At 30.9% G+C, this 18,449-nt stretch overlaps 1 protein-coding gene across 4 annotated transcripts in view; it reads left to right on the forward strand.

The window, feature by feature from the left end:
• LOC125063948 (cAMP-specific 3',5'-cyclic phosphodiesterase, isoforms N/G-like) overlaps positions 1-18,449 on the forward strand; it is a 110,036-nt gene that overhangs the window by 51,804 nt on the left and 39,783 nt on the right. For 3 of the 4 annotated variants that reach the window (XM_047670679.1, XM_047670680.1, XM_047670682.1), the window contains 2 exons: positions 761-958; positions 2,722-2,757. In XM_047670679.1, coding sequence (XP_047526635.1) covers positions 761-958; positions 2,722-2,757 — 234 coding nt within the window. The remainder of the gene's footprint in view (positions 1-760; positions 959-2,721; positions 2,758-18,449) is intronic. The other variant, XM_047670681.1, reaches the window with a different exon arrangement.

Genomic DNA, 18,449 nt, shown 5'->3' on the forward strand with positions numbered 1-18,449 from the left:
AATTAAGTCATCAACGGATATTTGGCACACACTTGACATTGATGTCATGGTAAATAGGCTATACGTCGATATCAATTCGTCGTATATCACACAAATGATATTTGTTGAAATACCACTTGTGGGCTACAACGCAACGTAGCCATTAGCCGTATTCCAAATTTAGTGCAAAACATATGGTATTTTTTATGATTCCTATTACATCTACGTGGAGTAAAAACTTTATAATGTAAAACTTTATATTTATAAACAATTACCTATTTTTATTAGTATACAGGTTTTTGTTCTGTTTTGCCACGAAAATTATTTACGCACATATTATACTTATTTGTTAGGTACATCATATTTTTAACCATGCATATGCTGTTTTGGTACTAATATATGAATTAAAAAAATATCTTGAACTGATTTATACAAAAATCTTCATCGATTTGTGTTGATTAGTGAATTAATGTGTTCGCTTGTACAGACAATAAAGAGAATAGATGAATGATAATACTCAGAGTGCCCGACCCCTAATAAATGGCATAATGGGAAATGGGATAAGGGTATGAATGAGTATAAATGACGAGTATATTATAAGTAGGATAGTTATATTACAGCAAAATGAGCTCAAATTTTATTTGTAAATGTAATAAAAATAATCTTTTACAATATTTCCGGAACTGCTATATGCCAAAATTCAAGAATATCTTTAACACAAAGATGTTACCTTTACCTACTAGTAAAATTAGAGTCGTTAATCCTTGTTTTGTTGTTTCAGCTTCGATGTGGAGAATGGCGGGGGCGCCGGCGGTGTTGCGGGGGGCGCACGCTCCCCACTCGAGGGCGGCTCACCCTCGGCTGCGCTGGTTCTCCAATCCATGCCTCAGCGCCGCGAGTCCTTCCTCTACCGATCTGATTCCGACTTCGAAATGTCGCCCAAGTCGATGTCGCGAAACAGCTCGATTGCCAGCGAGAGGTAAGTCCACGGCCATAAATAAAAATTAGAAAATTTATTCATTCCAATTCTGATGTAAGTTATTATAATAAAATAAAAATAAAATTAATAATACGCCTTGATGATAGCATGAATTCCGACATTAGAATATGAAGGTTAATGACTTAATCAAGGCAACGATTATTAACATTTAACATGAAGAATCTTACAAGATACTAGTACTTCAAAGATAATTCTATACTGCAACAATAATTATTATAAAATTTCTTATTTTGACAACAAATTACTTTAACCAAATTTCAGAAATATTCTAGTTCAAGTTCTACAACTGAAATCAAAAATAAATATGTAAAAATGTTTCGAAATAAATATTACCCTCAAGACCAGTTTAAAAGTTACAATGTATTGTTACAATTTATACAAATATCGAACGCGTGTAACCACAACCAAAAGTATGTTAAACGTAATTTAACTTAACTTTAACGTAAAGGTAATTTACAAATTTTCATGGGTTAATTTATCTCAATGAGAAAACAAATTTTATTTAATATATTATTACTATGGGTTAAATTACGATGTAATAAAATCAATTTCAACTGCCTTTGTACTGAGACTAATGAATCACGAACATGAAGACACTTCTTACGTTACATCAACGAAATTATAAGTTTATGATAAAGTTATTACCGAAACAAATTATTATTATTATCACTTGATATACGTTATATTTCTTTGCGGTAATGAAAATTATCTAATTAAAATTATGTTACTTTAGTATGCATTGTCGTTAATACGAATAAAAAATTGGCTTAAAATTATTCAAATTCTTTCATTCTTTAAAACAATAATTTGTTAATAAGTACTATCTGATATAATTAAATTTAAGTACGTATATGTATGTGTTTAAGAAATTTTTTATAATGTTTTTGTGTACAAAATAAGGTTTTGAACTATAAATTTAAACGTTACCACAATAAACGGTTTATACTGTGAAATTTATCAAAAAATTAAATGAAAGTGAAGTGAATTCAAGTGAGTTCTAGGTAAACCTTTTAAAAGCTTTTAAAGCAAAACGTGCACACATAAACCACAAATACTCTCAAAGAAATATTTTTTAACAAATAGCACATTTCCGCATCCGTAAATGTATGATATGCAACTCAAACTCATAGAAAATACACTAAAGTATTTTAAATTTAATTATCCTCGAGGTTCTTTGAGTGACTGTGGATTAAATTGTTATGTATAGAAATTTCTTAATCCACCTTGAATGCAGTTTGAAAATAAACAAAAATACATAATTGCCTATTCCTAGAGCTTATTTCGTACCTAAATCACAGTGTCCAATATTAAGCACTACAAGACACACTGAACAATGTAGTTACTCAAGAATGCTTCGAAACATATTAAAGTAAGCCGTTTTCCAATAAAATACCGTATAAATGTTTTGTACAACTAACAGTTAAGTAGAGCTTACTCACAAAAGCGTACACACTGGTAATAGGTAATAGCATGCGAACGTATTATGTATTTAATTGATCCTTGTGCTGTTCCGTAACAAGAATGTTACCTAGTGAATGTTTTAAATTAAACTACAAAATTACTAGATTGAGCGACCTTAATCATGCTATTGCCACCACCGAAACAAAGCCTGCCACTACACTCCAGCACAAACTATTTGGTGTGAAGCTAGACCCGCATTCTCGTAAGCGCGACCTGGAACCGCTTAGGTGTTTGAAGTCTTCGTTCTATCTTTCTTTTCCATATTTTTTAATTGCTTGCAGATTCAAGGAGGTCGAGGCGGCTCAGCTGGACAGAGCGTATGTATACTTACCTGCGCACGTACTTGGCATGTCCGCTTTATTGACACTTCTTGATTTTCTTAGCATGCTCTTCTATAGCTAACTCTTGACGTGTCCTGGTTATGATGAATGTATTTGTATTGTATTGTACATTTTTGGCTCTTTTTGTTTCTCGTTCAAAGTCACCATCTCAACTAATATGTTAGTGCTGTAAGCTTATCATGCTATGGTAAGTATTCTGTTGTAAGTATTACACCATTTGTTTTTTTTTTAACTCGATTAATACATTTTATTTTATATGCATATATGCAAATAAATATAATCTTTAAAATATGTATACCATAAATAAAACTGTTAAATGATCTCCTTTTTATATAGATTTTAAATTTACGTCAGATTGCGACCGTTATACGTTCGACGTTAATACTCCCGGTCCCTATTTCTCTTTGAACTGCCATGTCAAGCTCATTTTAATTGGGACCAAAAAAGTCACAAGCACAAAGCATCTATCTACTAATATCGTTATTAATCAATCTTCCGTTTATTCCCTTTTACTTTTGCACTTATCATCTCTTCGGTCACCTATTTTAAAACTAGTTTTTTACATTAATTTCCAAACAACATCTTCAGGTGCACCCCCGTTGCACCTAACGATTTGAAATCGACCCTTGTCATATTATACATACATATTTGTTTTGAATTTCAGCTCAAATAAACTCGGAAATTAACAGTTTTCGAATGTTTCATTTTAAAGATTTAGATTTTATCGTTACATATTATGTAAGCCAACAAATCTATAAAAATGTCTAAAATCTGATAACGAAGGAATTTCAAATGATCATGATACACCTGAATCAAACTGAAGGTTGATAATACTTTAACTGTCCCTCGATTTCCACGTCGAACATTGATTACCGGCGCTCACCGCCCGCCAGTTCCATTAGCGCCAAATTTATCCTCGGGTGAAGTCGCGCACTCTCGGCGGTGGCCGGGCGAGTGAGTGGGATGCCGCGGGCCGCCGGCAGCCGCCGCTGCGCCGTATTCTCCTCCATTGACAGTCCGCGCGGCGCGCCGGCGGTACGTTGCTTCAATGCCAAGATACGTTTAGCTTTGCGGTCCTGTGCGCCGAGGAAGCCCCTTTCGAAACGTTAACCCCTATTAAAATGTGACTTTTTTATTTGTTTTTAAATTTGTACAAAACGCTTCTCTTTCGGATACAGAGACAATAAGTGATATGCAAATCCGTATTGTATAACTATTGCCATATATACCGTAAATAAAAACGTGCTTATTGACGAGTATTAGGTGTGTTCACGAAGCTCACAGTTGGACATCACCGAGGTCATTCACTGGTTCGACAAGTCCACCCCGGTTTACTATTTCATTGCACCTGATGAACTAGACACATTCTTTGACTCGCCTATGAAGTGCCAAAGATGTATGATAATGAAGGCCTAACCTTATCAAAAAACCTTGAAAACATTCAGTAGCACATTGTTTTATTGATTGCGTTGTTGTGATGTTTACCGAAGTTCGCGAGTTATAAAAACACTAGTTGCGTTGTTGTCGATAAGAACACACGGGTGCGATAAAACAATGTAAAATTAGTTCATATTTGACATTTTAATATAATTCCGAGTGTGCATGGATTACAGTGATCGATATTATTTTGGCAACAAGTGCCATTAATTACGGGATGCAATTGATAGTTGACGTCACTTGGCAAATCGTAAATTGAAACAAAAGTAATAGAGACACGACCCCGACCACGGCCAACGTTCAATAGTGTACTGCTTAGATAAGGCAGTCCCGGCAGTCAGCAATGGGATTTGAGTACTTTGTTATGTGGTCAGTGTGAGCTAAAAGCACCGAAATGCATCGTACAGGCTCTCAGTCTGAAGGGTTGGGCGCAAGCGGAGGGTCGACATTCATAACCAAGAGCTCTGCCTCAGAGCACAGCATGGCTACTGGCGTGTCGTCGGCTAGTACCGGCAGTACATTACCCCGCACCCTGAGTACCAGTGTATTGCGTATCAAAAATAGGTCCACGTTCTGGGACAAATTCTGGGATGAGCGCACTAGGCGTGATGCGTGAGTACCAATACTAATATTAATCTGAAATTTTAATATGTCGTAATCGTATTATATCTCTCGGTTCTTTGTCTTATGATTACATTTTTAAATGAGATGGATGGTTAATTATTCGTTATATAAATCACTAATCGTAAACAATTAAAGTAATCAAGTTTTTTTTATCTATTCAATGTAACCAATGTGTACAACAGAAACGTTACCTGTACCTATTTTAATATATGTTTGTTTTTTTGGTAAACCTACTAAATTGATTGACCATATTATTCATTTATCTTTAATTAGAGTATATGTTATAAAGTTTAATCGAAAAATTTCTAAATAAGGCTTAGCGAAACTGAAAAAAGGAAAGTATTTCGTAGAATATCTGTAGAGTACATGGAAAATTGTCGACAGAAAGGTCAGCAAACCAATCATTTGCTAAATATCAAAAGGTCTTTCTTTGGAAATAACACAAAAAGAATTAAGGGCGTGTAGGTAGTGAGATGTATTTACAATGTCAGTTACTGATACTAATCAATTATGTTATTGGGCTGGTGATATAGCTGAGGGAATAGAAAACAATTGTAATAAAATATAATATTTCTATATGTTACTAGTCTTTAAAGGCAGCGAAATAAATAAAACAAAACACAAATGAAACAATACAATATTATTCACGGCCAATTCAATATTTCAGTAACGAATAATAATTGACATTCGTGAATAATTATAAGAAACACCAACACTTGACGAATAGTCCGTGTAGGAGTATTTTTAATGTATCTAAATTTAGCGTGTACTTTTTTTACAGTAGGTATGGTAATTGTGAATACTTGTGAATACAAAATGACGATTTATTTATGAGATGAACGTAAAAAATTATGTATCACATATAAATTATCGCCCCACATTGTGAAGTATATTTCCTAAATATTAATATTGCGTGATCTCAAAATATAACTAAGTAAGTTTCCTGGAAACACTAAAAAAAAATCATCATTTCCTTAATTACCTATTAAGTTAAATGCGAAGAGTCGCTTAATTTGGAATAATACCAATAATTCAATTGATTAGTGTTAAGAGTGAGTCTAGACAAGCACGTTTATTCATTTGATGCTCCATTTTTTTTTTCATTTGTTAATATTACTGAAAGATAATCACAGATAAATAGCTAAACAGATATAGTATATAGTTAAATTATTTACTATTTAAAAATTAGTAACCATTTTTTTTTTTTAAATAAAATACTCCCTGTCTGATAAATGTTATGCATAATGTTCCGCTTTTTGCGTTTTAACCACTGCCCAGCTGCACGTGGAGCGTTATAGATAAAAACATGACCACTTCCGAGCCGGCCGATATTAATACAACTATTACACCAGATAATAACGTCTTATTATAATTGCTCTAGCGGACAACATCTAATTAAAATGTCTAAGACCTTGTTAATATTAAAGACCTAGAAGGAAGTTATTAATTGGCAAATAATTATTTTATAAAACTTATGTTACGTAATTAGATGTTTTTGAAGAATAATAACGTGCAAAGATATATATTTTTTAATTAGAATTTTATGTTATTATTTATAAGTAGTATTTGAAATGTAGGCGTAATAAGGTATTTTTAGGTACAGATTTATTTGCTGATTACCTTTTTTTAAATGAACTTTTCATAATAGAAACGTAGCCTACATAAATTGAAGTTCAAATTCGTTAGAGAAAATATAAAGACTTTTTACTTGTTATGAAATTAAATAGAACGAGAAAAATATTACTTCGATTGTATATTGAATAAAAAAATATACGCAGCACCGAGAATAATACTATTTCAGGAACAGTAAAAAATAAAAGCACGCGAACCGATACGAAATTGAAATTGAAATGTTGGAAAGCGATTGACACTAGCAATAAATGAATTCACATCCAGCAAATATTTAATAAAACATTTATATATAATACCTGGGCAGGATATGGTTTTATAAAATAAAATCTGATCCCGCGCGGTTGCACCCATGTTAAACTAATGCTCCGTTTCCGTTGGTTATAGCTTATATCGTAATGATTAATAGTCAATAATAATTTTCAATAAATGTGCTAACATACATTATTATATATCAAATATTGTTTTTAATTAGACTGGAAGATATAGACATGAGCGCGTACAAACAAACATATCACCTTTAAAATATTGATGGAGAAGATTGTTACATAACTACTGTAACAAATATTGTTTTTTACAATAGTTGTAATTTACAATTATAGTATAAAGTATATTAAAGTATCCGTTACAAACAAGACACAAAAATTTACAATAATTACTTAGAATTACTTGTAGCAGATTGTTTATTACTGAAGATGATAATGTTATTGAGTATTGTTCTTAATTAATGTTTTTAGAAATAGGTTATTTGGCTAATATTGTCATAATATAGATAATTTATAGACTAATTTTAAAAACCTTATTTACCTATAGTAATAATAATAATAAATTATGATTGATTTGAAACATTGGTACGGGGTTTATACTGATTATTCATTAAAAACCAATAAAACCAATGTCGAAGAGCAAATTGCTCTTGTAAACTCATATTATGATTACATATCAATTAAAAACTTCACTAAATAACATGTTCAAACTATTTTACCGCGTTTTTGTTAACTCGCTTCGAGCAATGTCTGTGAATATAGAATTTTGTAATTGTTTTTCAACTAACTTCCTGATGAGTTACAGATTTGAACAATGTTGATATATTAGTTTAGGTCATACATATTACTCTCCTCCTTCCAATTGATTCTATTATATCGCGAATTATAAGTCTCAGGTTCCGAAATGTCTGATATTGTAAAAAACATTGGTATTTTTACTTTTTTACGTTCACATATATAATAATACGATTCAAGGTAAAAAATTAAAAATATATTAACGTCAGAAATCATTTGGACCAAATTATAAACGAATATTGACTGTTGATATACGAACGGAAAAGAAGTTCTGACACATAAAGGTGAAAGAATAACATTTTTATTGACCTGTAAGAAAAATACTTTCGTTTTCCTGTTTCGCTTAAAATCATTTCGATAAAGGAAAAGCCATTTTGATATACTTCATGGTATGTGTATACTATAGTGATTGAAATTACTTCTATTGATTAAAATTTCACCCAAAGTAGTACCTTTTAAAAGAGAAAAATTTACTGTATTAACAAATATTATTTATGACAAGAATGTTCATTTAAACTATTTGTTCAAATATTGGTAAGAGTTAGAACAAAAGTTTGCTGCAGCGATAAATCTTCATTGTCATCTAATCAAATTATTAAAATATACAGCGCTGCATCGCTTGTAGAGAATAGTCATAAAACGTCGTAAGCGCTGGGAACATCTTAGCGTTTACGCTTTTCGTTCAACATAATGCAACAAAATGTCCCTATAGATTTGATAGATTATATGATCGTGTCGTCTTTAAATAAATTAATATTTTTTTATATTGTGGTATAACGATATTATTAGCTAGGTATATAATCACTTTAATATTTTAATTGATTACTAAATTGTCAATTGAGTCCAGGATTCTATAATTCGAATTATGCGCCGCTCCGTCCGCGCCCTATTCTATATGAATGGCAAAGCCACACTAATGTCAGGTGAACAGTCTACAGTTCAGTTCAGTTGAACAGAGCGAATATTCGGATCACCATATCAAGTGCGTAGTACATGTATCACACTATGTATATTTATGATATTTCATTAAATATACTATTGAAAATTGGACATTTATTTAATGTGAAAGACAAATGAAGATCAGGGAAAACAACTAAGAAATGGACAGATGACATTAACAAGGTTGCAGAGCTATTGTTGACAAAAATAGCTTCCGACTGACACAAATGAATTTCACTGGAGAGTGCTACTCGCGGAGTGAGAGAAGCTAATACTTAACATTTCTAAATGTTTCATCTATGTTTCAAGATATTAAAGACAAATCTTACTTTATTTGTTATTTAAAATGTTCTGTGCCAACTAAATATTTGATGATATAAATTGTGCTGATAACAATGTCCGAGCTTATAAATCTAACTAGGTAATTGTATTGTTCGTAATTTTAATGAAAATACTAAATTCAAGTTAGACAAATCTGTTTAAATAAACAAAATATTTCTAAATAAATCGTCTTTCATTACTATTCGATCTTAATTACTATTATGTGAACTGCAACTTATATAACTACAAGAAAAGCAAACAAATGATGAAGTAGGTGTCGAAAACTTGTTGCTACTAAACTAAATATAGGACGCTGTTTGTTAGACCAAGGCAAAAGCAAATAAAAGTCTATATTTAACACTCGTTAATATTTACCTTCACTATATCATAGGGCACGTTAAGCTGTTGGTCTTCTCATTACAATTTCTTCAACGAAATATTCAACCACACTGATACACGGAAATAAAAAAATATAATGTTTTAATTGCATCCAGACAATATGAGTATCTTTCTTTCGTTTCATTAGGTTAGTATAAAGATATAGATTTCAATTGAATAACATTAATAAGTACACAAACAACGGATTATATGTATAGCTCGTAACTAATTCAATATAATCTTTTATGCCATAAAACGCTGTTAATAAAGCTATGTTATATACGTATATATACCGGTAATATTTTGTATAATAATACCAGGGCCTAGATGCTGCGTGGGCTTAAGTTAAAACACGTGCCGGTGCAGTCAGGGCCTACCTTTCTATAAATAAACGCTTTGAGTGAGAAAGAGCAGATTCCCTGATAACGTTTGTTTGCTTATCCAACAATAAAACGGCCAGCGTCATATGTTCCATTGTCACGGTTTGTCCGTATATCTAAATGTATTCATACGTATTCGAACCTTAAAGTTATTAATATTATAAACAAAACTATTGAATCATTATATTAATAATTGTATCAATATCTTACCCCGTGGCTAGAACACGTGAATCTTACACGCTGATTTCGGATACAACCACTGAATTTTCATTTGCTCAATTGTGTTTGTAATTGGTAGTCGGTGACGGAAAAGCATTGGGGAGACAAACATATATATTTAAATTCACATAATAAAAGTAAATGTTATACTAGATCTCGCAATGAAATAAATAAGTTACCCAACATCCCCATCATTTACAATATGTAAAGAAATGATTGATTCATTTGTTAATGACTCCTTTATTTGGATACGATGTAACGAATGATTCAGGTACTTAGTCAGACACAGATTATATCTTCAAGATAACGCCTCGGAGTACGTCTAGGTAAATTGTAATTTTATTATTGACTCAATTACGCCATGCAATACAAATAAGGCAAGAAATTTGTATGGTCCTATCTGTTTTTAATACATTTTAAATATTACAAAAATAAATAAATAATATGGGCGTTCGGTGGAAATATTAAGCTGATTGTCATATATGAGGTTGAAAAATGTATCTTGTGTTCCAAAGTTGCGGAGCAGGGTTTCTTTTTAAATAAAACTAATGATAGTCCATTAATAATACCAGGGCCTAGATGCTGCGTGGGCTTAAGTTAAAACACGTGCCGGTGCAGTCAAGGCCTACCTTTCTATAAATAAACGTTTTGAGTGAGAAAGAGCAGATTCCCTGATAACGTTTGTTTGCTTATCCAACAATAAAATAAAATAAATAAATAAATAAATAAATAATGAGGGTGCGCAGGAGGAGCAGCGAGTTTGCAACTGTGCTTTTCAATTGATACTAAAAGCATATGAACGTATTGCATTAATATGCTATTTGTTTTCGACGTTATTGCCAGCGATGGATTCAGAATAAACAGAAAAGACAACACCAAGAAAGGATATCTCCACAATTTAATACTTAATGCAAATAACTATTATAAAAACACAGTGTTATGTCATAAGCTAGGGAAAAGAATTGTGTATAAAACTCAAAGAAAAAATATGTAAATAGGTCACTTCAGGGTCTGTTATTGATCCAGTTGCGAGTTTCTACCATTTCTCTCCAGATGATATTGATAAATGGATAACAATCAATGTGAAACACGATTCTCAATCGTGCGTAATATTAGATAACCATTTGAATTTACAGCTTATATTGTTAGAGGATAATTCAAGTTACGGAGACAATGTTATTTTATGAAAACCTGAAACAAGCCAACGGCGCTTTCATGCCTGGGGAAATAAGGGAGACCTACTAACTTTCATCTACATTTATATAACTGATGAATTGCAAGAACCGGTGCTATAAATTTCCCTGGGGCTCGTTAAATAATTTACACATTTATAGATAAGGACATTCGTCTATTACATTAACAGTGACATGAGATCATAATCAACTTAATTCTCGTTTGATCTCGTCGAAATAAGAATGAAGGGATTGTTTGTTTTGTAAAATTTGCAACCTTCTATATGTTCGGTTCAATTTTAAGACGAGAATATGAAAATATTGTAAATCACGTCTAAATATTTATATAAAAATAAGGTAAATAAAAATCGAATGTTTTTAATTACATAATTGTGACAATAATATCAAATTTTTATGTATATTACTATTTTAAACGCACTTCACTAATTTTGAGATAACATTATTTAATTGGGTGACTCACTACTACTACGACTACTACTCAGTGCATTACAACCATTATAGCAGTTTGTTTATTACTAAATTGATTCTAAATATGTTATCAAAGCGATGTAGTCAAATACTTTTTAATTACTTAATACTACAATAAGACAATTTATCATATTTTAAACAAAATACATATATATACTAGATAAAAACCCGGCTTCGCTCTGGTAAAATAAGTAAAACTAAACAAATACGGTTTATCATTAACTTTTCATATTACATAAAATTGTGATAATCATTATGATAATCATATCTATTTAGGTGGTGAAATAAAAAGGAAATGCAGTTGACTAAAAAAAAAAAATTTTTTAACGATCTATAATTGTGGATAGGTTGTACGAAATATGGAATATAGATTCTTCGTTTACTTGTGACTTTCGAAACAACTAAGCTTAAATATGAACTTTTATAAATAATGAGTGTTAAGAAAAGAAGTTATGTTACAGTTATAGGTACCGCAGAGTCCTTTGTGTACCAGTATAAGCACTTAGACTGGCCCTGACTTCACGACGGGAGAGAAAATACAATTTCCTTCTAACTTGCGTCCCTTGTTAACGAAATGTTTATATAAGATATTTATAAGTTAATAGACATTGTAGTAATTACTAAGCTACGTAATAATTATAATTAAAATTTTAATAACGGCCGTAGATTTATTCAAAATACACCCAAAATTAAATACTTTAATTTTATATCATTCTAAAGCTGATAATGATATCAATAGATGTACACACAAATTGCTAGTATAGGTCTAATAGAAAATCCTTTTATATACTTAAGATTGCTGTTACTAAGTATATAGTACATTGAACAAGTAGTATATTATGTAATTCGTGACACCGATAAGGTAAAATTTTCTCTCCAGATACCGTTCAATTTATTCAACGTGGGCGTACTAAAGCAACGTAGGCGGATACTGCTCTTTCTGTTCTTAAACAGATTTCCCTTCTTTATATGGACTTTTTGAATTAATACAACTTTATTTCTATTAGTCAGACACATTGGTCTTTCAAGTAACTCTTAAATTTGTATTATGTACTTCAAAGAACATAATTTATTATTCATTTCATTTATTTATAGCAGTTCATAGACATTGGTATGACAAGTAGGTATACATATACAATTTTCCGGTGGTAAGATTTTGTGTAGACCCATCTCAGTGGACGCCACTTATTATTTATTCCACCGCCACACATTAATACTCTGTATTTCTATATTGTGGTTTAAGGGGTGAGTGAGCTAGTGTTATTATTATAAGAAATATAACACTTCAGGCCACTTTAACCCGTAGTTAGCAATCCATTGAGGGTTGGCTTTTACTTCTAGCAGTGCCAGTGTTTATGAGCGACGATGATCAGTTATCCTGAGGTGCATTAGACTGCTCGTCAGCCTTCCTAGAAACAATTTTAAAAGTAATATTTAATTTAATACCTTATCAAATCCTTAAGAAGTTATAATTTATCCTTCAACATGCTCTCTGATCCTCCAAACTTCGACACAGCAATAACTGATCAGTGGGTGTTATCGACCCAGACGTTGTAATGTCTATATAAATATTTAGACGTCCTCCGTGGTCAAGTAGTGTGTACACCGGTTTTCATGGGTACGCCACTCTGAGGTCTCGGTTTCGATTCCCGGCCGAGTCGATATAATAGAAGTTCACTGGTTTTCTATGTTGCCTTGGGTCTGGGTGTTTGTGGTGCCGTCGTTACATTGGGATCAGAGTAATATATGTGATGTTGTACAATATTTATTTATTTATTAAATATAGTCAATAAAATTATATTGAAAAACTATGATCATAAATGTTGCTGAAGTAAACATATTATTTTTTTCTTCCGAAATTTAGAATCATATCTTCATATATAGCCTTACCTTGCCTTATGAATTCTTCGAATCGTAAGTTAATTTCATCCTAACTGAAAATATCACGGTAACGTTTTTCTTATTAAATGTTGAGCAATTTTCCGTTTCGTAACCCTAATTTATGATGTCAATATTTTTTTAGTATAATGTTATATACGCTTTCGTATTAAAATTATATAAATGTTTATTTAACAAAATTATGTTATTTAAATTACTAGTGTCTAAAAGTTTAAACATTTGATTCTTTAGATGTTTGCTATAGCTGTCTGTGTGTCTGTTAAATAACTTTAACTGCTCGACCGAACCTAAAAATATGACATATTATATTTTCTAAATATTAAATAGACATTTGAATATATCTTAATAATATATATCAGTTAAGTATGCGAAAAATAGCTTTGTATATTAAGGCTTACTAAAGACTGAATCTGTTGCTTTTATTTTACAAACTATATATATATATATATATATATATATATATATATATATATATATATATATATAATATTTTATAACTATTATGACATCTTACTAAATAATATAATATTTATAATCTGATGTATTCACGTGTGCAGACTTTGACTTTGCAACATGTGATGAAAAAAAATCTTGTAATTCACAATTTATAGACATATCGACAGCAGTATCTATTATAATAGAGTAACCAACTAGGGATGTATATAATGTGTACAATGTAAATAGTTACATCTCTAATCTGTAAATGCGGCCTTGTTTCTATGAGTTTACAAAAACAAGGAAAATGCATCAAATAATTTCTTAAATATGAATACAACAATCAACGGAGGATGCCGTGACTAATAATAAGATATAATTATAAAATCGTTTGTAGAAAGCTGAAATTTCGAACATAGGCTGCTTTTATAACGTAACAAATATTTTTTTAAAGCTTCAACTTTGATAGTATTTTTGTATGAATACTCATGTGAACTCGGGACGGGCAATATAATCAGCAATAACAATTTAACACCTATTTTTTTAAATTCAATTGTTAAATGAGATTTTCTAAAAATTTTTTAATGAGCTATACGTATATCTCTGCTAACTATTGATCGTAACGGGTATATAACTATAACAATTGCATGGCTTTATTTCTAATATACGAGCGCAGGAATCTTTCTAAGACATTATCTGGCATTTAAAGGAAATAAAAGTTATTATTTAAGTAACAAATAAGTCACATATAATATATAATGTAATTGACATGCTATATAACCTCCTTTGGTTTCAAACGAGAATTGAGAATAAGTTTTAAATGTCAAGTAAATGAATTAGCAATATCATGACATACCAGAGAGAACAAAATCACTATTTAGACATAATTTTAACGGATCGAAAATCATTTAAACCATGCTTGAAGTAAATGGGAGCGATGAAAATGTAGAAAATAAAACGGAATTAAGGTATTATTTTTGTATCTAAACTTTTTTTTGAAGATGCTTGATGCCAATGAGAATTTTTTTCGAGTTAATGGCAATATATATAAAGGTTATTCGGCTTATGTTATAACGCCTTTTCGCGAACACATGTAGTAATTTTTGTGTTTACAATTCTTGGAACAGTCACCAAAAATGAGACAATTTTGGTTGACATCTATGGTTATTGATGGTCTAGAAATTAGTCACGAATGCATTTAAATAATAGATAGCAATTTTTCATATACGAATAAATCTAGTATATATATAATATTAAATATTTTGTTTGTGATTACATTGTGCAAAAGACAGGTCAACGCATTGTAAATGGAATTATAAGAATTCCTTTCAATGAGTAAGTATACGATTTAATTTTTATCTCTGTCTTTTTTACCTTTGAACAAGGCATGTCATTCTTTTGAAATGTAGACTACTAATTGTCGCCCACGACTCCACTTGGTCGTTGTTACAAGCTGGTTCACAGAAAAAAATCATTGAATTCGGTTCAATGTTTGAGCCGTCAAAGAATTACAATATATATTATTTATCGATACGAATAAAAATGAAAATTTATTGATTTTATAAGGCACTAGCTTATATGGATTATGTTACATTACTGTGACGCAGATATGTATGGAAATCGTAAGGTAAAATATTACTTGAATCACGTTTTGCAAAACAGAACATGAGTGTGATGAAGTGTGTCGATGCTGCAATTAGAGATAACGTGTAGGAAAACTCAGATTTTCCGAGATCGTAAAACTTAGGTTACATAAACGGTGGGCGAAGATTTATGCCAACCTCAATTATTTTTCGATATAAAAGCATTTAGTATGCTATTTATAGTTAGTATTTAATTTAAAATATCACTATTTAATATTACATTAAATAGAGATATTTTAAAAATAACCTTTAAATTTTAATAAGTTCTTGATCTTTCTCATTATAATAAAATATAAGTTATGTTTATATTATTATAAAGGTTTTTGCAACATTAAAGTTGTATTGGTTTACAATTTCTGTTAAGTAAAAACCTCTTTTTGTCGTTTTGTCTACCTATGTATATAGTTATTCGAATAATATGAGATAACACTGTTTTCCAATTATCGACACGTATGTATGTACGGTATGAGTGCATCTGCGTGATGCAGTTACATATTTTTCCATTCTTTTGAATAACAAAACAAAGCTATTATACGACTATTTACAAGAGTCATTACATATTAACGTCTGTCTTGTATTAATCTTTATGACATAAATTTATGAAATATTTAAAGTGCCTACGTACATATATGTATTGATATATTTCATATTTTAATTGAAATAATGTTTTTGTTAGAATTGTTTTTGTAAGTTTAAACCCGGTGCAACACTAAGATTTTCAATGCACATACAAAACACGTCGCTGTGACAACAAAATACGAACAATGGTACAGATATTTACCGATATTGTCAGATATAAATAGCGGACTGAAATGTATTGCCACTTTGCATACGAGGACGATAACCATGTAAATCTATAAGCGTTTAATGAAACTGTCAGCCTTCAGTGTTTAAATCGGTGATTCAATAAAACTGTTTACTTGACGGATTGAACGCAAATCAATAATTGCAATCGTTACTTTGGGTGTAGGTTTAATTCAATTTAACGCCCTAACACTTATTTGGCAACGTATACTGCCGAATTTATGCGCATGACTTATATATTTATGTGTTTTTTTTTTGTTATTAATGTACGTAATAATCTACTAATGGTCCGTCGATATCCCAATGCCAAACAGAGGCCTCCTATCTTCCTTAGAAAAAGTTTTGCAGCTTATTCCTAAAATTTCTTAAGGCTACTATGTCTAAAAGCAGTAGCTTACCATCAGGGGGCCAATTTACCAGTCCCCTACAAATGTTATAAAAATAAACTCTATAGAATGTGGCAGTATTTTATTCGACACATGCATGTGTCGTCGCGATGTTTTCCATAACCGCCGAGCACGATATAAACGATTAACACTGATTTGAACCCGCGAGCAATGATTATTATTGAGGACCTTAATAAAATGACGAGCACATGCGATGACCTTAATTAAAGACATTTGTTTTTTTTTGTTTCATTTAAAGTCACTTAAGTCAATCTACTGAATGACTAATAGTTAGCTGACAACATACTGCAATCAGACGTGAATCTATAATAAAGAATTTTATACTTTCCTTATCCTATTTCTTACAACATAAGATATTTTAATCTTAGACTCACCATAAATACCACTCAAGAAAGAATGGTCGGCTGAAATCTCAGCTGAAGCATTTTGGGTTCAAACTCGGGCATGCACAACTGAGTTTTCATTTGCTTCTTTATTAATTCATCTCGTATATATAAACAGTGAAGCTAACCTTTTGAAGAGGCATTTGCTTTATATTTATATATTTACAAGCTATTACTCATAGTATTTTTTATTATTTGTTCAATTATATAACTTAATTCATTTTCTCTCTGGCTAGCTACCGCCTCTTTTGAGTGGGTACCACCCACGTATTACTTAATCTACTCTGATCGTAGCTCAGTCTCTATGTGAATTAGTCGGAATAGTCACCGATCAATATTCAGAAATTTACACCCAAAGGAGAGCGATCATTTGTAATTAGTAAATTAGTTATGCAATTATATACGTTACGTAGGGATGGATAATACAATTTACATTAGATATGTAATCTTAATTCCATTATTAGTGGCGCAACGATGATATAAAAAGGATATTTTTTAGATAGTGATGAATTTCCATCTCGTAGTCTTAGGTAGACTGTCGATTGGTAAACTTAAAAACTTTATAATATATTAGTTAACTATGATTATAATGAATAATGTTTATTAAAACGGAAATAATATATATGGGACTTCATACGATTATGTGTAGTCTAGGCGATATTAATAACAATAAAAGTTGCAGAATATTCCCTAGAGATTTTTTGAGAAACAATTCTCACTTTGTTACTTAAACTAAGTGGATAACGGATTATTACCTACTTACTATTCCTTACGCGTTTATCGAGTCAGAACGAAAATGTATGATATTCATGAAAATGAAGCCATCGACCCAATTTTCTCCGAGTTAATATACCATTTACTTAGAATGTAGCTTCTTTACTTGAAGTAAAAATATAGTATACTGTTGTATGTATATGTAAAATTTATCTTACGAATGTAAGTTTTAAATATATGACAATTAAGTTAATATCAGCACAAGCCGCTCGAGTTTTCCATGATTTTTTTTAATGAATTACGTAAAATGAGGATAAATAAAACGATTACATTAATCAAACATTTTATTAGAATTGCTTACTGGATGATTTGTTCAAGGCCGTCTGAATAGGTTACACTTACTGTAAGGAATGGTTAAAATTTCTTACGACGCCCGTGTCTATGGAAATAGTGACTACTTACAATCAGGTGTCCTATTTGTCCGTACGCTATTCTTCTATATATTATTCTTTTACAAACATCGCGTACATTTAAAACGATAATATCTTCGAATATTTTAAGCGCTTGGAATATATCTCAACCGTTTACAATAACAGAAAACTTAAAATTAAAATTCCATTTTTAAAATACAGAGCAATAAAAAAATATTTCAGTTTTATTTACAACATTTATCTTTTTACATACATTCCGATCTTATAGTATGAAATATGAACAAAAAAATGTTCTAAGGAATA

This window comes from Vanessa atalanta, chromosome 5 (assembly GCF_905147765.1).
Source record: "Vanessa atalanta chromosome 5, ilVanAtal1.2, whole genome shotgun sequence".
In the NCBI taxonomy this organism is placed as follows: Eukaryota; Metazoa; Arthropoda; class Insecta; order Lepidoptera; family Nymphalidae; genus Vanessa; species Vanessa atalanta.